Consider the following 24,562-nt stretch of genomic DNA (forward strand, 5'->3'; position numbering starts at 1 on the left):
CTGTCACTTTCTTTTGCAAACACCTCACCCAGTTTCATCCCCATCCCCCCCCCCCACCATTCACACCTCCCAGGCTGATTTAGCTCAGTGGGCTAGACAGTTGGTTTGTGATGCAAAACAAGGCCAGCAGCACGGGTTCAATTCCTGTACCAGCTGAGAATCCTGAACAGGCGCTGGAATGTGGTGACTAGGGGCTTTTCAGAGTAACTTCATTGCAGTATTAATGTAAGCCTACTTGTGACAATAAAGATTTTATTTTATTTTTATTGAAACCTGCCCACACAGGTTCCAATGACCACAGCCCCTCCCCCTACCTTGGTTTGGTTCACGAGCCAACTAGCCAGTTTGCTAGTGCGGCAGCCCCTGCCAGAGCACACTCCCCACATTGAAAAAACACACCATCTCCAATGCGCCCCCATACCCACCCCTTCCAAACGCCCCACCCTCATGGCCTAACAAACTCCCAAACCTCAATAACCGTAAATCCCACACCACCCCGGCCCAAATCCCTATTACACAAAATATTAACCATAACGCCCATAAAAGGAAAGAACAACAAAAGAGAAACAAAGAAAAACTCAGTCAAAAACTGTCAAACGTCCAAATTCAGTCCACTCCCAGGCCTTCTGCCTTCCAAATTCCTCCACCTCAAAGTAATCGTCCCTGCCATTGTCCATGACCTGCAGCTTCGCAGGGTAGACCACACCAAACCGCATGTTGCGTTTGTACAATGCCGTCTCGGCTTGACCGAAGGCTGCCCGTCTCCTTGCCAGCTCCGTCATCAAGACTTTGTATATACCGTTGCTATCCAACTCTACCTCCTTCTTCTGCTTCGCCCCTTAGCACCTTCTCTTTCACATGAAAATTGCAAAAATAGACGACCGCAGCTTCATTCGCTCTCAGTTTCGGCCGGAGCGACTGGTGTTCGCTGTCCAATTCATACTAGCAGGGATCCTCCCCCATCAACTTCATTAGCATCTCAGCAAAGTATTCTATAGGCCGCCGGCCCTCCATCCCCTCAGGCACACCCACGAACCTCAGATTTTGTCTTTGTGACCTATTCTCCAGGTCCTATCTTGGTCTCAGCCCTCTGTTGATTTCTGCCACCCTCCACAGATCCTCACCCATCGAGGTGAACTGGTCGCTGTGCCGTGACGATGCCTCCTCCACCTTCTTCATTTTCTCTCTCTGATCCCGCACCACGTCAAAGTCCTCACCAACTCTTCTCTTATCTGGCAAGCATCTCACCCACCCACTCCTTCAGCGAGGTCATCATCTCCATAGATGCCTTTCACAACTGCTCAAATTCTCCAGCCATCACTTCAGCCATCTACTCCACTGTGATGGGTATGGCTCCACCTGACGGGCTCTCTCCTGTCACCTTTCCTCCCACTGAACCCCTCACCACTCAGCACCTGCTCGGCGGCAGACTTTCGCTCGCTCACTTTTTCCCTGGATTCTTCTTTCTGGTTTGTGACACTGTATAAATGCCCCAGACCTTCCCAAGACTACTCTGGCAGGAACCACCAAACATACGACCTCCACCTACATGCCGCAACCGGAAGTCCCTACTCCAGTGCACTACTGAGGAAGTGCTACATTAATGGAGGTGCCGTCCTTTGGATGAGGTGTTAAACTGAGACACTGTGGGTCTCTTCAGATGGATGCAAAAAGTCTCCTGGCACTAGCTAAACAGCAGGGAGTTCTCTCCAGGGTCCTGGCCAATGTTTGTCTCTTAACCATCATCAGTAAAACAAATTGTATGATCATTATCACATTACTATTTGCAAAACTTTGCTGCAAAGCACTTTGGTTGAGGCCTTGAAAGGGGCTACAGAAGTATAGGACTTTATTTCTTTGGGAGAAGTATATCTTAGGATATTTCAAAAATGCAGATTCCTGTTTTTGTTTTGCAATGTTAATGGAGAAATCAGAAACATTTGTGAAAGTTTCTCAAAACGTTGCTGATAACGGGCTCGATCTAATGGGCCAGTCCCATCCGAACGGGTGTGTGACATGGCCCATAAATGGATCCCCCGGGCTTCATGACGGCTGGTATGCCTCGCAAGATCTAACCCACAATTAAACACACTGATGCTGGATCTAACGGGGGTGGGAGTTGGGGGGGGGGGGGGGGGGGTTGGCATTGCCTGTGGTTGGAGGGTGTAGGGCCCCTCAGGCTCACTTAGAGATCATGTTGCCCTTTAAAATGGTGCCGCCCCAATCTCTGAGGAGCCAGTCTGGCCAGCAAGATTCAGCTCTCTCGTGATGCAAATAATTCTTAAGTGCGGTCTAGCCCAGAGAGAAACTCCCCAAAGCACCAAAAAGTGACTAAGTGATTAAATGTGGTTAAATAGCGGTGGGGAACTCACCAACAGAGCCGAGGACAAACACCCAGACAAACCCACCTCATATTTGACTCTTCAATATTTGAAAAAGTTTATTTATTAATAACATCACACGACAAATCAAGAAAAATGAGTATGGTAGTGATTACTCCTATTTTCCTATTGTGGATGTCATCCTTTGACCCTTTCTGTGACATTTGTCAATGGAAGCTTTCTGAATTTCCGACACAGTCTCACTGTCACTTCTAAGAAAGAATAGTGTTATTTTGCATAAACAGCTTCCAGCAAATTTATATCTTTTGGTAGTCTGAAAAATTGGGATGAAAAGATGGGATTGGATTGAAATTCTAATCAGGCAGATCCCAATCAGAAATAATAGGGCAAACGGAGGCCAAAACTCCATGCATTTTGGCTATGGCAGCATAGTGGTTATGGTACCAGAAATTCTGAATTTTAGTCCTATCGTGGCAAATTTTGAAATTGCAATTCAATAAATGTGATAATTTGTGCTCTGGCACCAAAAATATGACCATGAAATATGCCAGTCGTATCAGCACAATTGATTCACTGTCCTTTGAGGAAGGGAATCTTTCTCCCCTACTAGGTCTGGACTCTATGTGACTCTTGTTTCACATTATGTAGTTGATCTTCAACACCCCTGAAAAAGCCAAACAAGTTGTTTGAATAGAAACACAGTCACTTACAGGGAGAATTAAATGCAGATTTTCCAGTATTGCTTGCATCATGAGAACAAAAAATAAGGAAAAGATCTGCAATAATAACTGCATCGTAACAGCAAGTTCCCCACAATTCAATGATGATGCGTGTTTAATAACTCTTTTGAATGTGCAACCACCTTTACTGACATTTTTGAACTGCAGCTGATGAACAACTTGCAATTTTATTGGTAATATTTCTCTTACATAGGTTTAAACAAAAAAACTAAACTATTATTAGTAATACTCCATTGGCGATTTAGCTTGCAAAGCTGTAGTTCATCATATATTTTGATCAGCATATGGCTAGTACATTTTTATTTATTTTTTAAATTTAGCATACCCAATTATTTTTTCCAATTAAGGGGCAATTTAGCATGGTCAATCCACCTATCCTGCACATCTTTTGGGTTGTGGGGGCGAAACCCACGCAGACACAGGGAGAATGTGCAAACTCCACAAAGGCAGTGACCCAGGGCTGGGATTCGAACCCGGGTCCTCAGTGCCGTAGGCAACAATGCTAATCACTGTGCCACCGTGCTGCCCCAATGACTAGTACATTTAAAGTTACTGGCAGATTTAGCTTTGCAAGCTAGTTATATAGCTAGTGAAAAGATAGCATGCTCTCCTTTGTTGCGCAAAATAGCTAGTTTTTTTATGAGCGGAACTAATGCTTTTTTAAAAAACACTAGGTCGTACTAAACAGCTTATTTCCTCACTTGGCGCCAACTTAACAAAATGAAGTTTTATAGTGCATTTGAACACCCTGGAACTGACCTGCTTTTATTATTTTTTTTATTGAATCCCCTGATGTTTGACAAATGAGACCATTCTGAGACTTCTGTAGCCAACAGGAAGTAGGACTCTGAGAAAGCTACATTTTCTCTTCACCTGTAGTGTAGGAGGAAAAACCCTTTCTCACAGTTCTGAACAGCACAGCTGATGAATTGTGAATTAGTAATGGCATGTTAAAACAGGACCATTTAAATCAATTATTGTTTACTTGTTAACGGCACATTTACTATTGTCCAGCTCGGATTCCCACCAACCCAGGATACCTTTCTAAGTAACAAATTCTACATGACTATCTCAAGTACACAAGCTTGGATTCCAGAAGGGCAGGCTTCATAATAAAAATTACTGTGGGGTTGGCAGCAAGTTGGAACTCAAACCCATGCAGCCTTTTTATAGCACAGGATTTGATTTTAGAAACTGCTGTTGGGAAATACTAGATTTATAATCCTTTCTCAGGCTCAGCATATTGATAGTCAACATGTTGATGACGCCGAGGGAGCATTTGTTCAGACACTGGAAAATTCCCTGTAATTTAGGCAGTGTTTTATATTCCCTTCATAATTAGTCACATAAATGGAACATTTTGTTGACTCCCATGTGTTTCCATCAAAACCTCTTGTGCTAGATTTCAGACCTTTCTTTTCAATGAAATGAAAAAAAAAATGAAAATCGCTTGTCACGAGTAGGCTTCAGTGAAGTTACTGTGAAAAGCCCCTAGTCGCCACATTCCGGCGCCTGTCCGGGGAGGCAAGCTACTTGAGATAAAAATTCATTTCATTTTCATTTCATAAAAGGATGTCTCGGAAAAATGGCATGATAATGCATCTTGCTTTTAAAGTTGCAACTAAATTTGTTGAACAACCTAATCTCTTGACATTTTTAGGAACTGAAGATAAACCGTAGTGAGGCCAAAAAAGCAAATCCTCACTGTATTGTGGACACAATTCAGTTTCCGTCATGCATGGCAATAAATCACCGATCATTTTTTGACCATTCTCCTTTGTATGATATACATTTCTCTCCTAATCCTGTGTGAGTTTCAAATATGCAAAATTGCTAAACTGAACTTTTGCACCAATACTCCCACTTTGGTAATCTCGAAGTAATGATCAATTTTATTTTTATATTTTACACAGGAACCTGTAATGTTATTTTGAAAGAATATGTTTCCCAACCTCTTTTTCATCTTTCATTAGGTTCAATGATAGCATTGGATAATATGAACCCTTTCATCTGTTTACTAATACTGAGTATGCTTTCCCCTAATTTGTAAAGTCAGTGTTTAAAAAACGGGTCTACAAATAAAAAGTGGGGAACTAATTGGGTTGTTTTCCCCCTTAAAATAAAAATATTCATCGGATGTAGGTGTTGCTGCCTAGATCAGCATTTATTGCCCATCAATTTCCCTTGAGAAGGTGGTGCTGGGCTGACTTCCTGATTTGCTGCAGTCCATGTGGTGTAGGTACACCCACAGTGCTGTTAGGCAGAGAGTTCCAGGATTTTGACCCAGCGACAGTGAAGAAAAAGTGATATATTTCCAAGTCAGGACGGTGGGTGTCCTAGATGGTAGTCATCATAGATTTGGAAGGTGCTGCCTGAAGAGGCTTTGTAGGAGTCCTGCAATGCACCTTGTAGACGGTACATACTGCAGCCACTGTGCATTGGTGGTGGAGGGAGCGAATGTTTGTCGATTGCCTTCAAATCAAGCGGCTGGTTTGTCCTGGATGGTGTTCAGCTTCTTGAGTCCTGTTGGAGCTGCACTCGTCTAAGCAAGTGAAGAGTATTCTATCACGTAAAACCATATTAAGTCTGCTGCGTCATTCAATGAGATCATGTCTGATCTGATCTGATAATCCTCAACTCCACTTTCCGCCTTGCTGACTTGTGCCTCTTCAATGGTGCACAGGCTTTGGGGGTGTCAGGAGGTGAGTTACTCACTGCAGGATTCCGAATCTTTGACGTGCCCTTGTAGCCATGGTATTTGCATAGCCAGTCCAGTTCAGTTTCTGGTCAATGGAAACCCCCAGGATGTTGATGGCAGGGGATTCAGTGATAGTAATTCTATTGAATGTCAGGGGTGATAGTTAGATTATCTCTAATTGGAACCTGTAATTTCCTGGCACTGTGTGATGTGAATGTTACTTGCCACTTATCATCTGCCATTGGAGGAAGGGAGGGTCCCAGGGAACTGGAAAATTGCAAATGTAACACCGCTGTTTAAGAAGGGAGGAAGGCAGAAGACGGGAAATTATAGGCTGGTTAGCCTGACTTCGGCCATTGGTAAGATTTTAGAGTCCATTATTAAAGATGTGATTGCGGAGTACTTGGAAGTGCATGATAAAATAGGACTGAGTCAGAACGGCTTTGTCAAGGTGAGGTCATGTCTGACAAATCTGTTAGAGTTCATTGAGGAGGTAACAAGGAAGTTAGACAAAGGAGAACCAGTGGATGTGATCTATTTAAATTTTCAGAAGGCATTTGACAAGGTGCCGTATAGGAGGCTGTAAATTTGTTAAGAGCCCATATGTTAAGGGTAAGATCTTGGCATGGATAGAGGATTGGCTGACTGGCAGAAGGCAGAGAGTGGGGATAATGGGGTATTTTTCAGGATGGCAACCGGTGACTAGTGGTGTGCCTCAGGGGTCAGTGCTGGGACCACAACTTTTCACAATATACATTAATGATCTGGAAGAAGAAACTGAAGGCACTGTTGCTAAGTTTGCAGATGATACAAAGATATGAAGAGGGACAGGTAGTATTGAGGAAGCAAGGGGGCTGCTGTTGCTCATTCTGGGTGTGTGTGCTTTACACTCAAATGGCTGTTTTATTCCTTAGCTGTAGAGTCGCCAGGTATCCTTATGATACCGCCACAAGGGCAGCACGGTGGCCTAGTGGTTAGCACAACCGCCTCATGGCGCTGAGGTCCCAGGTTCGATCCCGGCTCTGGGTCACTGTCCGTGTAGAGTTTGCACATTCTCCCCGTGTCTGTGTGGGTTTCGCCCCCACAACCCAAAAATGTGCAGAGTAGGTGGATTGGCCACGCTAAATTGCCCCTTAATTGGAAAACATATTTGGATAATCTAAATTTTTTTTTTAAATGATACCGCCACAAGATTCAAGTTCAAGTTCAGATCAATGACTCAATACACCAGTTAGTAAGTTCAAACAAGACAAGTTTATTATTACACAGTTATTTACTACTTATGCATATAACACTAAAAGACTAGGCTATTCCTACCACTAACAGCCAATACTTATCTGGAATAAGGGAACTGCCGGATCAGGGAACAATGGCCTCTTGCTTTGTCCTGGATCCGCAGGCTTCCAGTTGTTGTGGACTAAAGGGGTCAGGAGTGTCTACTCTCGTAGCGTGCGTTGTATGACACTTACTTGATGGCGGCTGCTGACCAGGCCTCTCCTTCTCAAGGTCTTCTGCTGCAAAGGCGTTCTGCTGGGAGGTCCGGCTGGTCAAGAAGAAAGAATCAGTCCTGGGACCTGACTTGTATAGGTCCCAGGGTCTTCGCGCCCTTCTGGGCGGAACCTCTATAAACTTGCAATCGATTGGGTCTCTTCCCAATCGATTGATTTGAATTTCCCCAATAATGGGGCTCTTCCGCGATCACCGGGCGGTTCTTTCCACCTTATTTGTGTCCTTTGTTTCAGACTCCACTGGCACCGGGATGTCTGACCTTCTATAGAATGTTTCAATCTCTTCTAATTGTTGTGTCCATTGTGCCTGGGAATCACCGGGAATCGCTCACTTAATATGCGCAGCTCATTAGTTACAATTCTGTCTGGTTTCTTTAGCAGCTAGAATACACAGGGGATTCTGCAAACTGCTTGTCTCTTTGCAACTGCCCATTTTTCCCTGTAACCTTTGCATTCTTCCATTTTGTGTGAGGAAGGGGCCAACCCAGGTGGCTACACTGCAGAAGGAATTGGACAAGCTAGGAGAGTGGGCAAAGAAGTGGCAGATGGAATATAATGTGGAAAAGTGTGAGGTTATGCAATTTGGACGGAAGAATGGAGGCATAGATTATTTTCAAAATGGGGAAATGCTGAGGAAATTAGAAGCACAAAGGGACTTAGGAGTCCTTCTTCAAAACTCGCTTAAGGTTAACGTGCAGGTTCAGTCAGCAGTTAGGAAAGCAAATGTAATGTTAGCATTCATGTCAAGAGAAGGGATGTACATCTGAGGCTGTGTCAGACTCTGGTCAGATCCCATTTGGAGTATTGTGAGCAGTTTTGGACCCCGTATCTAAGGAAGGATATGCTGGACTTGGAAAGGATCCAGATGAGGTACACAGGAATGATCCCTAGAATGAAGAGCTTGCCTTATAAATGACGTAGCGGATGTGATCAGCAAGTTTGCGGATGATACTAAGATTGCAGGTGTTGCGGAAAGTGTTGAAGATTGTCAGAGAATACGACAGGATATAGATAGGTTGCAAAATTGGGCAGGGAAATGGCAGATGGCATTTAACCCAGACAAATGCAAGGTGATGCATGTTGGGAGATCCAATTCAGGTGGGAGCTATCAAATAAATGGCAGAACCATCAGCATAGACACACAAATCTGGGCGTGCAGGTCCACAGATCCTTAAAAGTGGCAGCACAGGTGGAAATGGTGTTAAAGAAAGCATATGGCATGCTTGCCTTCATAGGATGGGGTATTGAGTATAAAAGCTCGAAAATTATGTTGCAGTTATGTGGAACGTTGATTGAGCCACATTTGGAATACTGTGCCCAAATCTCGTCACCGCACTGCCAGAAGGACATGGAGGCTTTGGAGAGAGTACAGAAAAGGTTTACCAGGATGTTGCCTGGTACGGAGGGTATTAGCTAAGAGGAGAAATTGAATAAACTGGAATAGTTCTCCCTAGAGAGTCGGAGGCTGAGGGGCGACCTGATAGAAGTTTATAAAATTATTAGGGATATTGATAGGGTGAACAGTGGAGGCTTTTTCCCAGGGTGGAATTGAAAATTATAAGGTAGCACAAGTTCAAGGCAAGGGGGGCATAGGTTCAGTGGAGATGTGTGGGGGACGTTTTTTAGAAAGAGAGTGGTGGTGGCCTAGAATGCACTGCCAAGTGAGGTCGTTGAGGCAGATACGTTAGAGACCTTTAAGACTTATCTAGATAGACACATGAACAGATGGGGTATAGAAGGATGCAGGCGTTTGGTCGAGATAGGACTCGTGATCGGCGCAGGGTTGGAGGCCGAAGGGCCTGTTCCTGTGGGTTCAAGTCTGGAAACCCCAGGAGAGAACCTTTTCTTTGAGGGGGTGGTCGGAGCTTGGAGAGAGGAAGAAAGAGTCCAGTTTTGAGTAGGTACAGAGAGAAGGCTTTGAAAAGCAACCTGGAGAGATCACGAAAGTTGCCACTGAGGCAGGCTTTGGAAAAGGGTTTCTGAAAGAATTTCCCCAACAGAAGAAAAATTACAACATAAATGCAAGTATCTCCTTTGCCTTCCTATGTAGGTGGAATGGGAGCTGCATGTTCATTTAAAGTGCTGTTTGTTTAATGGGAACAAGTGTATTAAGGTCAGGAAACTACATGTCATCTGTTGTTGTTAGGATTGAAGGTTAAAAGTTTAAATATTTTTTATTTTGTTTTAATAAAGTATGAATTTTAAAATAACCAAGTCCTATTTCTTATATTATCACTCCTGGAACGGATTGATCTTTCCGCACTGCCTTAAAAACTTTAAAAAGTTATGGTTCTGGTCCAGTCTCTTAGCTTTAAGAGCTGACCAGACGTCTGTAACATATTGCTGTGTTGTTGCTATTGTATGGTTTTTTTTAAAAAAGCCACGTTTTTATCCGAATTTTGAGCTTTCCAGTTTATTTGGTTAATTTTTGGCTTCCATGTTGTTGTAGCATCCTATCGGCTCTGCTGTGGAGTATATTATCCATGTTTTCTTTTGGAATGTCAAGATAATTTTTTTAAATGTTGCACACATCCTCTCTGAAATTACTGTAGGCGATTGATTAATATTTGCTCACCATCTAGTAGGGTGATATCAATAAATACATTGGTGATTAATTACATGTAGGATTCTTAATACAAGTTTAATCTTAATAGCAACATCTTAACAGAGATAACGCTTCTGAATAAGATTAATGTAGACTGTTTTGTTGCATTTAAGCATCATGTATACGGTACCATAGATTTCTTACAGTACAGAAGGAGGCCTTTCAGCCCAAGGAGTCTGCATCGACCCTCTGAAAGAGCACCCGCCCAGGCTGACTGCCCCACCCTATCCCTGTAAACCCATAACCCCACCTAAACTGCACATCTTTGAACACTGCGGGCAGTTTAGCGTGACCAATCCACCTAACCTGCACATCTTTGGACTGTGGGAGGAAACCTGAGCATCCGGAGCAAACTCCACAGTCACCCGAGGCCGGAATTGAACCGGGTCCCTGGTGCTGTGAAGCACTGTGCCACTGTTCCGCTACAGTAGAAATAAAGAAATTGCATTCATTTGTTGAAAAAGCTCAGCAGGTCAACCAGCATCTGTGGAAAAAGAAACCGAGTTAACATTGACCCGAAACGTATCCACGGATGCTGCCTGCCCTGCTGAGTATTTGCAGCATTTTATATTTTTAATTTAGGTTTCCAGCATTCGCGCTATTTTGTCTTTGTATTTATGTAGTCCTTTTCACATTCTCAGAACATTGCAAAATGTATTCCCATCTAGTAAGTTATTTTTGAAACATAAACAATGTTTTTATGGAGTAATACTGCAGTCAATTTGCATAGAGCAGCCTGAGGGATGAAGAGTTAGAGCACTGGTAGAAGTTCATACTTTTAAATCCTTCCATGTTTTTTTGATTTGAACAAGCAAATCTTTTCTCAGTTTAATGTCTAGTCTGAAAGACAACACTTCAGACAATGCAGCACTCTTTTCCAGTATTAATATGTCAGCCGAAGTTGTGTGCTTAAGCCCTGTAATGGAAGCAGAACCTACGACATTCTGGTTTGAAGACACTGAGCCAAGCTGATAACATATTTGTAGAGTCTTGTGTGGTTGGCCATTTTATTGTATTACAGAAAATTTGAAGTACAAGAAAAGGTGACAAAGTAGTAAACCAAGGGTTAGGTTATCAGGGAAAATCTTTGAAGCAAATAAATATAATGAAAATATATCTTGCTGCTTTCCTGGAAAGAGGAGGATTGAAGAGCCTCATGGGAATGCACAGAGTTATGGTTGATCATCAACTTGTTGGGATTTGACATTTTTAAAATGTTCCTAAAGTTGTTATTTTCTTGTATTATGTTTCCCCACAGACGAATAAAATGAGAAATTTGACTCATTTTATTTTGTGGTCACAAGCACAATTCTTCCAAAGGTGCAAATCTTAGTCTCCAGAATCTGTTTTCAATGCAGATCATATATGTTTGCTGTTGCTTTTACTCTTTGTTTAAAAGTGAGTAAGTTGATGCTGCTGTATTTTATTCTGTGAATTTGAGTACACTCCGAGTACTTGAAAGAAAATAATATGATGGGGTGTGGTTATAAAATTAGAGTCTAGTTTTGGTAGAAATGGCATATTATGGGTCTCTAGGTTAAGAGTCAAATGATTTTAAGGTAACCTAAGGTACCTAACAAGGTAAAAATACTTCATATAAAGTATGAATTTTAAAATAACCAAGTCCTATTTCTTATATTATAAACTTGTATTAAGAATCCTACATGTGATTCTTGTTATAAATTCACTTAACTTCCTGTATTTGAAATAGCTGAATTACAATTCTGGATATTGATGTACATTTTCTTTTAATTGAATTGTGAGGGTAGAAGCTAATGGCCCATTAGCCTGAACTACCAAGCGCTGTAACAGGTGGGTACCCCAAAGCTGGGAAACATACATCCCCCTGCCCCCCCCCCCCCACACACACACACACACACACGAAGTCCCCAAGTAAGAATTGCCCCGGGAAGTTGAAACTTGCATTCATTGGGCAATTGCCCTATTATCTGAATCGTCCAAAAGTATAATTTTTAATCACAAACTTGGGATGTTCCTGACTGAATTTAGAAGAATTAAAAGCACTTCTAACTCCTGGGTAACTATAAGTACTGACCCACGACCTCCACAACTGACTCTCTCTTCCCTCTCTCCCCACCCCCAAAATTCTACCAACTTGCCTAACAAACGTACCTTGTCTCTGGACACTGAAAGTGGCTGGGTTTTTTAAAGCAGCTAGTGCCGTAAAAAAGGTGGCATGGCTTCCTTATCACCAACTCTCCCCTCGAATGGTGGCCAACTTGAGTGCCACTCCACGGAAGATCAGGCCCCGTATATAGTTTTTTAAAAAAAATTCCAATTAAGGGGCAACTTAGCGTGGTCAATCCACCTACCCCGCACATCTTTGGGTTGTGGGGATGAGACCGACGCAGACACGGGGAGAATGCGCAAACTCCACACGGCCAGGATCAAAACTGGGGCTGGGATCAAACCCGGGCCCTCGTCGCCGTGACACAGCAGTGCTAACCACTGCGTCACCGAGCTTCCTTTGGCCCTGAATACAGTTGTGAATATTGGGAATATTATAATGGACGTACATATTGGCCACCAAAAACCAGAATCAAATTTAGCTGAAAATCAATGCTTGAACCCGGAAACATGCACTACTTTCAGATTTTCTTTGCCTTTAGATGAAAACTTTCTTTTCAACAGTAATAATTAAAATTATCTCATTTTTTGGACCCGTGGACAATCTTGGACCTGCAGTAAATTTGTAACTAACCATTTTAAAGAACGCAGTTTTTGGATGTCATTAATTTGATAGCAAATTTGGAAAGGGGTTTAAGTTCTGAGCAACCGTCTTAGCGCTACAAATGTCATCATCATATGTCGGATATACTGAGGGAAGCATTGTTAGGCAGGTTTCCGAGCAACTTCTGCTGCAGTGTGTGCAGGTGTGGGTTCACGTGTAAGTACATGGTTTGGCTTAACTTTGGTCTTCCTACTAATTAGCATACCAACTTTCATTGTTTAGATTCATGAAGAATGGTCAGCTGGATGACATACAGGAGTGAGCATGTTGCCATTGGAACAGTCTTCCTGTATAAGTCAGCTCCTTCTGGAGAAGAGAATGAGAACATTAGATTTTTTTTAAATGAATCAACTAAAAGCAAAATGCACATGATAATCACCATGTTGGGACTGAGGGAATCAGCATATTCTTGACCAAAATAAGAATTTAAGCAAAACAATTGTGAAATACATACTCAATAATACAAAGACTGTATTCACATATCATTTTTTTTAACCTATGAATTTCAACCTTAAAGTTTTTACTTCAAGGCCTCAGCTCCTCCTAAAAGCTTTCTGGGTTTAGGCAATATTTTCATTTTGCGCAGAACTGAGACTTCGCAAGCTGTTCTTTGTGCATGTGCAATATGCTCAATTTCTCAGGATATTATCGATATTACCCATTTGGATTTGGATTTGATTTATTGTCATGTGTACCGAGGTACAGTGAAAAGTATTTTTCTGCGAGCATCTCAACAGATCATTGAGTACATGAAAATAAAAGAAAAGAAAATTGATGGATTATCTCACTTGATTTGGGATTCCCATGTCCTACCTCCCATTCCCCTCTCTGCTGGGAAACACCAGGCCTCCCTCGGCCCTGAATCAAAACCCAAATTCCAACCTTTAATTCTGCTGATTCTCGGGTCACCTGACCAGTGATTCTGGATCAAAGGGTCCTTTGTATTGCTGCCAAACTTCAAGACCCAATCTAGATTCTGCATTAACCATTCCCCAATGCCATAAAAGCACACAAACTTATCCACTTCTAAATACCAGATACCAGATAGAAAACTTAATTTGATACATCTTGCAAGACATCTTGGCCTGTATCACAGCTTAAAACTGGCAGGATAAAAATTAAATTAATAAATTTAAAGTAATATTTTGGAAGTGCGATCTTGAAGGTATGGAAACTTCTTTATTTCTTATTAGATTTCGTGCACCCAATTCTTTTTTCCCAATTAAAGGGCAATTTAGCATGGCCAATCCACCTACCCTGCATATCTTTGGCTTGTGGGGGTAAAACCACGCAGACATGGGGAGAATGTGTAAACATTGCACACACTGACCTGGGGCCAGGATCGAACCCAGGTCCTCGGCGCCGTGAGGCAACAGTGCTAACCACTGCACCATCATGCCGCCCGTGTATAGAAGCATCTTTATGATATAAAAATTATAATATTAATGATCTATATACTGCTTTACAATTACCTTTACATTGCTCTGTTCTAGGACGAAAGGTTTAATGTTCTCCATCCAGCCATTCAATATTAAGAATCAGTCTAAAGGCTGTTGCCCTCAAACTTTGCTTTTTATCTTAATGTTTAGAACTCGACTGACCAGAGCACTGCTTAGTTTTATCAGGACTTCCCCTGGCATGTATTCGATTATTCAGGCTATAATCCTAGATGATTTGTTGATTGTTGTTTATACTACGAGATTATTGAGTGGCAAATCTAATAAATCTGCTACATCTCTTTTGATTTAACCCCAGGCTATTTCAGCACAATTATTGGAGTATGTAGATCATTTATTTTTGTTCTGTTGTGAGTTTATATACATTCATTTTTAACTGTTTTGTCCACTTACAAATTCTATCCAACTCAGTAATTTCTGAGCTAGGTGACGGATGAAGTTCAATGCGTAGAAGTATGGATAAAGTTTGGTAGGAAGAACATGGCCAGACAATACAAAATAAGGGTTAAAATTCTAAAGGAACTGTATATGTGCATGGATCATTGGAACAGGTGGAGAGCATTTAATAAAACACACAGTATCCTCGGCTTAATTTATAGGGGCATAGGGTACAACAGCAAGGAGGTAATGCTGAATGTATACAAGATACTAGTTAGAACTCGGCTGAAGTATTGAGTACAGTTCTGAGCGCCAAAATATAGGAATGTCTTGGAGAGAGTGCAGAAGAGGTTTACAACAATGGTTCCAAGGATGAGAAATTTCAGTTATGAGGATAGATTGGAGAAATTGAGCCTGTTCTCCTTGGAGAGAAGAAGAGATTTGATGGGGGTGTTCAAAATCCTGAGGAGCTGAGCAGAGTAAACAGGGAGAACTGTTCCCCCTGATAAAAGGATCAAGAACTACCGTGGTGCCTGGTTCTGCATTGTGGCAGTCCTCCCTACATCTTTCTTCCTGTCTTCACAGGTATGAGTACCTTCCACTGTTGGACAGGACCAGCAAGACCTCCTTCTCAACCTCTCCCAAATCCCGATGAGCAGGCTCCATTGCTTTCCTGCCTTTAAATTCTACCTTGAAGCACTTGGGACACTACAACTGAGTCGCTCGTTTTAATATCTTTAAAAATCTAAATTCCCTGAAAGAAATCGTGAGGGATTCCTGGTTAGCTATGCTTAATACAGCGTGGTGTTCCTCAAGCTATGACCCCCCACTTGTCTGTCCCTCTCTCTAAACCCTGTGATCCCTTGCAGACACAAAGAAATAAACATTACTTAGTGAAATGCTCCAGGTTTTGCACCTTTCCAAATGTTTAATACAGTCTTGCCCAACCTTTTTACATGACAGGCCACATTTCAATTTTTCCTCACTCAAGTTGAACAAATTTTGGAAGTAACTGTTAAACATGATTTTCAATGCTGACCTCTGAAAGGAAAGAACTTGCTGAGGAACAAAAAGTCAAAATTATAAATTAGGAATTTAAACCCGAGTGTGAAAGGGTGAGGATGTGCTCCTAGTCTCGGGTGCTCACCCACTCAACTTCACCCACTATGAGTGTCAGTGAGAGTGCCTGTTGGTGTGTGGGGATGGGGTGAATGAGAATCTTGAGACTGGGAGTTAGTCAGACAGACACTTTCCCCTCAGTTTCTCCCTTGCACGCTCTCAGTCTTCCCTCGCACACACTTAACCTTCCCCACGAATAGTCAGTCCTTTATTTGGATGGGTAATAACAGTAAATATTAGGTAAATATTGCTTCTCGGCCTTTTGGCTAAGATCAAGTGTAGTATCTACTCGGCCTTTTGGCTCAGATCTGTTATGTCTCTCTTGTGGGGCCCATGCATTGGATTCAAGTTGAATCGTTTTTTGGAGCAGGCAAGGGGCTGGATTAGGGCTTTGCCCCAGTCCACACTCTGAGCCTGGCCTTGTAACTCAGAAAAAGTAATTTAAAAACAAATTAGGTAAATATTTAAATATTTCTGGGCCGGGATTCTCTGAAAATGGGGTATGTCATTCAAAAAGTCCAGAGTGAGTCTCCAACTTCAATAGGGATAGCAGGGCCCCAGCGTGCTCTGTGCAGCTCCTGCTGATACGAAGCCCTGCACTTTCGGATGCGTGTCCGCATATGCGCGTGCCGTCCTTTTTTGCGCCAGCCCCCACGCAACATGGCGGAGCCACACAGAGGGCTGGCGCGGAAGAAGATAGCCCCCCCCCTCCCCCGGATCGCACGCACCCCCAATCGGTAGCCCAAGATCACGGGCCTGGCCATCGTGAAGTCTGATCCCACCCACCCCATCAGGACGGCCATGAGTCCGAACTCCTGCCGGGTGAAACCATACGGGAACCACGCCGGCGGAATTTGGCGGGAACACAGCTAGTTGACCGCGGAGAATCGCCGCAGGGATATCTTTCAAAGGCCCCCGACCTGCGCCTGTGCGACTGCCGCCAATTCACTGGTCGCCGGAGAATCGCGTCCCGGCGTCAGAGCCGATCACGGGTCTGAGACCCCATTCTCCGCCCCCGCATGGAGCGTGATTTTGGCACAGAGGCTCGGAGAATCCCGGCAATGATGTCAGTAATCCATAAATTAGGTGTTCAATGCTCCAGTTTTGCTAAAACAAATTAGATTGTGCTGTAATAAAATCTTAGTTGAAATTCCACCTACTGCATGGTTTAGGGACATTGTGTGTAAGCTACCCACTCACCCTCCCTCATCCACTTGCCCTCCCTCACACATTCACCCTCGCTCACTCAACCGATGGGCAAGAGGGTGCAATGAGAGGGGAAAAGAGACCTGGTGTGAAGCTTGACGTCCAGTGGCACTCCAGGTGCTATGGGAAAGCAGAGGGAGCTGGGGGAATGTGGCGTAAGCTAAGATAAATGGGGCAAAGCCAGAGAAATGCAGTGCGAGAGCTGGGGGGGGGGGGGGGGGGGGGGGGATGACATGGGGAGAAGCCAGGAGGGGAAGTTGCCTCACTGACTCTCCCTCAATTTCCACATACTCGCAGCGGCTGCTATGTTCACTGCCCCTTTCATCAGAGCCTTTTTCTCTCCCATGTTTGCTGCTGATAGGCTCATTGGTGCAGCCCCTTGCAGAAATTTTCACTTTCACTTACCAATCTTCCTGACATTTTGACCAAGTGGCACCAAGATCCACATAAAGAGGCTTCACAGGCCACAATGTGGCCCTGTGGGCCCCCAGTTGGACAAGCCTTGTTTGATACAAAAAGCTTAATCCTGTCTTTTTGGAAGAGATAGTTTTGCTGAATTTCCATCTAGAATTTAGAGAAAGAGTGGTTTGTCTGAAAAACAGCTTTGACGATTAAATCTCTTTTCTAAGTTTTTTGGAAAAAGTGAAGAAATAAATTATGATTTTTCTGGCACAAGAAAGGTGATGTTCACTTGAGCCAAATTATTGTCTCACTTGTCTCTTATAGAAAAATAGATGCGCTTTGACGTTCTGAAGTGATCCTGGACAGCTGAAACAATGCTCATGAATTGGACAGTATTGTAACTCTGTACTTAACATATCTTAGAATATTTGTTTGGTATTTAGTTCGTGACTGTGGTCATCAACAGTTATAATACAGTCACTTGGAAAATGTCATGGCTATTGAAACAAACCCAATACCCTGTCTGTAACTTATAGGAAACCTTGTCGGTTTTACAAAATATCTTTGGTGTCGTTCCATTTCATTTTATCTGAAATATATACTTCATTTCGCTGCACAGCTGTTTTCCAAATATTTATTACTGTTAATATTGAGTGGCATTGGTTTAAACTTTGATACGTGTGAGAGCAGTTTTTAGTATTATCTATGGAAATTATTTGCAGCAGAAAATTAATTCCAACATGAAAACTACTTGAATTTAGTTACTATATTTTTTGCACTAAACTTGAAAACATTTCTTTTGTTTTCAGACTCTTGGAGATTGTGGTTTGCCTCCCGTTTTAACCCAACTTCTGCCCATGATCAAGTCCCACGGGGAGAGAGAGTATCTTGATTACAACCCTGAAGAAATTCTTGTGCTGTTGGTTTACATCTACTCTGTGGTTGGAGAGTTCAAGTTGGATAGCGCAGTGGATAAAGCTGAAAGTGAGGTCAAAAAAGCTTTGCTGCGGGCATTGTGTGATGAACCCAACTTTTCTGAACTACTTCAGGAAATAACAGGTGGGTTTGAACTCGATTGAATGTGGACTGAACCATTCCTTAAAGCATTACTGAAATCCAACCTCGCGCACCCAGTTTGACTGATTTTGCACTGTGGCTTCCCGAGGGGAGGTATGTGATTCTTATTAATAATATCTTTATGATGATGTGAAAATCAGGTGGAACTTGGATGGCAGTGGAAGGGAGGTTAAGCATTCCCTCATCATAGCCTGAAGTTATCCTCCAAGATTTAATGTAATTTTCTCAATAAGGAAATCATGGATAGACGAGGGATAAGGAGCAGGATCAACTGGAAAGCAGAAAATGAATCAAAATTTGTGTATTTAAATAAAAGATGGTCACATACTGAAGTGTGATGGCACAAGGCTTGCAAAGTTAAAGGATATACATTTACAATAGCGGCATTTAAGGGGTATCTAGTCAAGTATATGAATAGGGTGGGAATGAAAGGATACGGACTCCGTAAGTGCATATGGTTTTAGTTTAGGCAGGTACCATGGTCGGCGCAGGCTTGGAATCCGCAGGGCCTGTTCCTGTGCTGTAGTGTTCTTTGTTCTTTGTAGTTAAAATGTTTTAAGTATATGCCACTCTTTTACTTGGTGTAATATAATCTATGTACATTTGTGAACCCTGAAAAGGGCAACTTAATAGGAATTACCTCCTGAGCTGCAGCACTTTATTTGAAACAATGTTTCTGCTGTGGGCCGAACTTTCCCAAACTCAATCAGCACTGAAAGTAAACCACCCCTCCCCGCAAAGCAATGTGGGCCCCCACCCCCCCACTGCCAACAACCACCACGACAATATCACCAACCCTCCCCCTGCGCTCTCTTTCTTCCCCCCCCCCCCCCATGCCACTTTCCCCCCCCCCCATGCCATGTGCCCAACTCATTGCTAGCTCCCCCAGGCTCTCTTCCCCTCCCCGCCATGCCATGTGCCCACCTCATTGCTAGCTCCCCCTTGCTCTCCCCCCTCCCCCCCCCCATGCCATGTGCCCACCTCTCACTGCTAGCTCCCCCGCCCTCACTGCCAGATACCCCATCCTCCTTGCCAGGCACCTGCCCATCACCGCCAAGTGCCCCCTCACTGTCAGCTCCTCCAACCCCTCAATGCTAGGTGTTCCACCACTCAATGCCAGGTGGTCTCCTTACTGCCAGCTTTTCACCACCCCTCCCCCACTGTGTCTGCAAGTTCCCCACTTCAATGGCTGCTCCCCATCACTGCCAAGTGCTCCCCATCAAATGTCTCAGCACCCCTCAACACACACACGCATAATGAGAACCCCCCCCCCCCCCCCCCCCGAGGACCTGCCACTCCACTTCCCCCAGCAGAGGCTGGCAATGCCAGCCTGTGCCAGTGTCAGACATGTCCCTTCTCCCCCCCCTTCCAGAGGTTGTATTTACCTTTGTGCTGTGGGTGGTTCTCTCAACTAATTCACACCTTTTCTACACCTGTTGTAAACCTTGCCGACGTGACATCACAAGTATGAATATTAAGTGAGGGATGGATCATGTGGTGTGGGGCCTCGTTAATAATATTGAAATGCATTACAATGAAGTTCCTGCCCTTTGTCATCAGCGAGGGACGTGGAAAATCAGGAAACTCCATTTCGCTGGCAATAATCGTGTTTATCTCGATTCTTGTGACATTTTGCTTCCCCATCGCCATTTTTGCTGACGGCTAATGCGGCACAAAATCGCCCATATTTATTTTTTTTTAAATGTTTTAACATCTTATATTTGACAATTTGAGGGCAGCACGGTGGCCTAGTGGTTAGCACAACCGCCTCACGGCGCTGAGGTCCCAGGTTCGATCCCGGCTCTGGGTCACTGTCCGTGTGGAGTTTGCACATTCTCCCCGTGTCTGCGTGGGTTTCGCCCCCGCAACCCAAAAATGTGCAGGTTAGGTGGATTGGCCACTCTAAATTGCCCCTTAATAGAAAAAATAATTGGGTAATCTAAATTAAAAAAAAAAAAAAAATTTGACAATTTGTTTTATATTCCATACTTCCCTCTCAATATTAATTTGCAGGTGTTGTACCCGCGAGTATTATTTTACAGACTGTAATCAGGGTGTGGGTCTAGTTCATACAAGAAAACAAAACACCAAAAGAGATGCATGCATAATACAAGAAAATAAAGAAATTTAACAATGATAATGATATGCAGTACATATTTACAGTTGCCTGCTTTGTGTCTCTTTGGTGGCTGTGCACTTTATTTTAGCCTGCCAGCCTCTGCTGCATTGCCTGTTGTTGGCCCAGTCTTGTGCTTTATCGTTTGTTATGATGCCTTCTAGTCTTTTTGCCCTTGGGTTTATACCCCTGCCTCTGTGTCCCTTGCATCTTGAGGTTTGCATATTTGACTTTCTCCAGTTGGAGAAATTCCGACAGGTCGGACAGCCAGTCTGCAGCTTTGGGTGGTGCTGCTGATCACCAGCCTAGCCGGATTCTCCGACAGACGATGGAATTCTGGCTGGTCTGCTACCCTGAAGACTGCCACGTCCGGGCTTCGCTCTACCCTCACCCCCACAACCTTGGTCATTGCCTCAAAGAAAGCTGTCCCGCCCATTATATTTCTATCTGAAAGTAACAAACTTGTAAGATTACAGTATATCTTTAACTATCCACCATCATAATGAGGTTTTTCACGTCTTATGTAGAATTATTACCTGATTAGTCAAACTGGTCTTGATGCTTCTATCACATTATTTTATTACCGTACTTAGATATTTCACAAAGGGGACGGGGAAGAGTAGATGCTGAGTAGAAGCGGGAGAAAAGTTTGGAGAAATTACCAAAAGGCTAAGGGAAGAGCTTCGGGAAGAGAATTCCAGACTGAAGCAGCATCATTGCTGAAAGCTTCAAAATCTTCAAAAAATATTTTGAGCTAAAAAACGTCAAAAACCTCTTTTTGTTCTGAAAGAGAATTTTAAGTTCAACTACCAACAGATATAAAGGAGAATTATATTCTGCTGAAATTGCCCCATAACCCTTGTATTACAGTTGAAGTTCTCTGTTCAGTTGTAATTCTCCCGATGGCCCTGGGGAAATATTCGGTTAGTCCGGTGGTGGTGGCCTCACTGAAGATTTGGAGGCAGTTTCGCCAGCATTTTAGGTTGGGAGTGGGAGGGGGGTGCAGGTGAAATTACAGGTTTGAGCCAGGGAGGATGGACGCGAGATTCCGAGGAAATGGAGAGAATAGGAAGGGATCAGGGAGATGAAGGATTTGTTTTTGGAGGGCGGTTTACGAGGAGGAGCAGAATGACAATTCTGGGTTGGCATGTGGTGAGAGTTTTTGGTATATATAGGTGCGGGACTTTGCGAGGAATATCTTCCCGACTTTCCCAATAGCACCTGCTTCCTTGCTGTTGGAAGCGGTGCTGTCGGATGGGGATGTTGGAGAGGGAGATCGTCTCACGATTTATGGGAGGATTTTGGAGGAGAATAAGGTGTCCATGGAAGGGTTTAAGTCGAAATGGGAGGAAGATCTGGGTATAGTGCTGGAGGAGGGATTGTGGTGTAAGGTGTTCCGGAGGGTGAATGCCTCGAATTTGTCTGCGAGGCAGGGGCTGATACAGCTGAAGATGGTGTACATGGCGCACCTAACAAAGTCAAGGATGAGCCGGCTGTTCGAGGGGGTGGTGGATGTCTGTGAGCAATGTGGGAGCAAACCATATTCATATCTTTTGGTCCTGCCCAAAGTTGGGAAGGTTTTTGAGGGTGGTTTTCAGCACCATTTTGGGGGTTCTGCATGTGGATGTGGAGCCTGGTCCCTTGGGAGTCATATTCGGGACCAGCTGGAGTTGCAGGAGGGTGCGGGGGCTGATGTCCTAGCCTTGGCTCGCTAATGGCTCACAGGCGGGTCTTGTTGGAGTTGAGGTCAGCTTTCCCACCCTGTGCCTCGGCATGGCAGGGGTCCTGCTGGAGGTTTTGGCCCTGGAGAAGGTGAAGTTTGCTCCAAGGGAGGTGAGTGATGGGTTCTGCAATAGTTGGGGTTTGTTTATTTTGCATTTTGGGAAGTTGGTTACCGTTGACGACGGGTGAGGGGTATGGAGGGGATTTAATGTGTTCGGTGGGTTTTGTGTTTGTTGTAAAATGTATAAATGGTGAAAATTTTGAATAACATTTTTTAAAAATGTAAATGTAAAATTTAATTGCTGACACCAGTAGGTAATCGGAGATTCCTCCTAGTATTGAATTTACCAGAAAATAAATATTAAAATAACACTGGTCCACTTTAGGATTTTGAAAATATTGTTGTCTCTGGGATATAGATTAATATTAGCAATATTATAATTTGAAGTACAGCACAGATAATTTCAGTTGCTGTTATGTTAGAAATTAAACAGCGCATCAGTTGATGACTTGCATTTTATTGTGCTCACATCTTTTCATTGTGGAATAAGCTGATGCTCCTGTCGGCTTTCCTCTAACAGCAGGTTTCTTTTCTTCCTAAAGTAACCTTTTCATCAGCAAACAACTGCATTTGGGCAAAGATTTTTCCCATCAGATAACAACCTTTTATCTACTCATCACCAAATGGGAACCTTTCAGTGTTAGCTACATGTTGCTTCACATCCTGGTGTTACTGTACCAGCCCTTAGGGGCCATTCTTTGTTCACCGTTGTTCATGTGCTTGTATTACTGCTTAGTCAAATGAATTTAAAAGATGAACAACTCAACAAGCTATCTTCAACAATGAACATTAAGTGCTCTGCTGCAATGCAGAAATCACAAGTCTGATCCTGTACTTCTTGAAAATGAAATGAAATAAATGAAATGAAAATGAAAATCGCTTATTGTCACGAGTAGACTTCAATGAAGTTACTGTGAAAAACCCCTAGTCGCCACATTCCGGCGCCTGTTCGGGGAGGCTGGTACGGGAATTGAACCGTGCTGCTGGCTTGCCTCGGTCTGCTTTAAAAGCCAGCGATTTAGCCCAGTGTGCTAAACCAGTCCCGTCTTGTATGGAAGAGTGAAGTTCGCATTTTATGAATTAGATGAATAATCTGTTAGCAAATATTCATTATAATTTTATTCCCTTCAGAACCAGATTTGCTTTTGCTTTGCTTATTAGTCTCCCATGATTGGGCAGCACGGTGGCGCAGTGATTAGCACTGCTGCCTATGGCGCTGAGGACCAGGGTTCGATCCCGGCTCCCGGTCACTGTGTGGAGTTTGTACATTCTCTGCGTGGGTTTCACCCCCACAACCCAAAGATGTGCAGGGTAGGTGGATTGGCCACGCTAAATTGCCCTTTAATTGGAAAAAAATGAGTCTCCAGGATTGTCCTGCAATCTGCAGAATTAAATATTAATCTCCAAGATACTATTGCAAGTAGCATGGGAGAAACTTTTAGCATATTAAAAAAAAATGTTTTTACTTTCATTCTTCGAATTTACATTTTGTAGGAAGATTGAAGAGTGATAACATGTATTACAATTCTGAAGGGGATACGGGAGCAGATGGGATACATGTGCGTAAATTGGTGAAAGTATCAGAACAGTTTGATGAAAAAAGTTTTTAGAACAACATAGGGTATCTTGGACTTGACGAATAGAGGCATAGAGTACAAAAATAGGGCAGTTATGTTGAACCTGTATAAAATACTGGCCTCAACTGGAACATTGTGTTCATTTCTGGGCACCACAATTTGGGAAGGATGTGAACACTTTCGAAAAGATTTATGAGAATGGTTTCATGGATGGAAGTCTTCAGTTAAGTGGATAGACTGGAGAAGTTGGATGGCACAGTAGTTAGCACTGCTGCCTCACAGCACGAAGGACCCAGATTCAAGTCCGGCTTCAGGTGACTGTCTGTTGGAGTTTGCACATTCGCTCCGTGCCTGCATGGGTTTCCTCTGGGTGCTCTGGTTTCCTCCCACTGTCAAAAATATGCAGCTTAGGTGGATTGCCCATGCTGAATTGCCCCTTAATGCCCAGGAATGTGCAGGCTCGGTGCGGTTATGATGTTACAGGGATAGGGCAGGGGATGGGCCTAGTTGGAGTGCTCCTTCGGAAGGTCTGTGCAGACTCAATGGGCCGAATGGCCTCCTTCTGCATTGTAGGGATTCTATGGATTCTAAGTATTTTTTTAAAAGTATTTTTATTAAGGTTTTGCAGAGTTTTTCATAATAAAACAGTAGTAACAATAATAACAAAACAAACTAGAGTGAACATTAACATAGAGTAAAAAGAGAATATACAATAACTAAATAGACATTACCCCATGTGACCCAGTCTTTCGCACACCCCCATCCCAATGAAGCACTCACCCCCCCCCCCCCCCCCCCCTTA

The 24,562-nt window shown here is 43.4% G+C and overlaps 1 protein-coding gene and 1 non-coding gene across 2 annotated transcripts in view; both read left to right on the forward strand.

Moving 5' to 3' along the window:
* Positions 1 to 24,562, forward strand: part of scfd2 (sec1 family domain containing 2) — a 422,636-nt gene that overhangs the window by 166,833 nt on the left and 231,241 nt on the right. Inside the window, exon 5 of the mRNA XM_038791189.1 lies at positions 18,017 to 18,266. Within this exon, the coding sequence (XP_038647117.1) occupies positions 18,017 to 18,266 (250 nt within the window). The remainder of the gene's footprint in view (positions 1 to 18,016; positions 18,267 to 24,562) is intronic.
* LOC119963983 lies at positions 15,846 to 16,038 on the forward strand. The gene has a single exon (XR_005460229.1). It is a non-coding gene; the product is annotated as a U2 spliceosomal RNA (small nuclear RNA).

The sequence above is a fragment of the Scyliorhinus canicula genome, chromosome 3 (assembly GCF_902713615.1).
Source record: "Scyliorhinus canicula chromosome 3, sScyCan1.1, whole genome shotgun sequence".
NCBI lineage: Eukaryota > Metazoa > Chordata > Chondrichthyes > Carcharhiniformes > Scyliorhinidae > Scyliorhinus > Scyliorhinus canicula.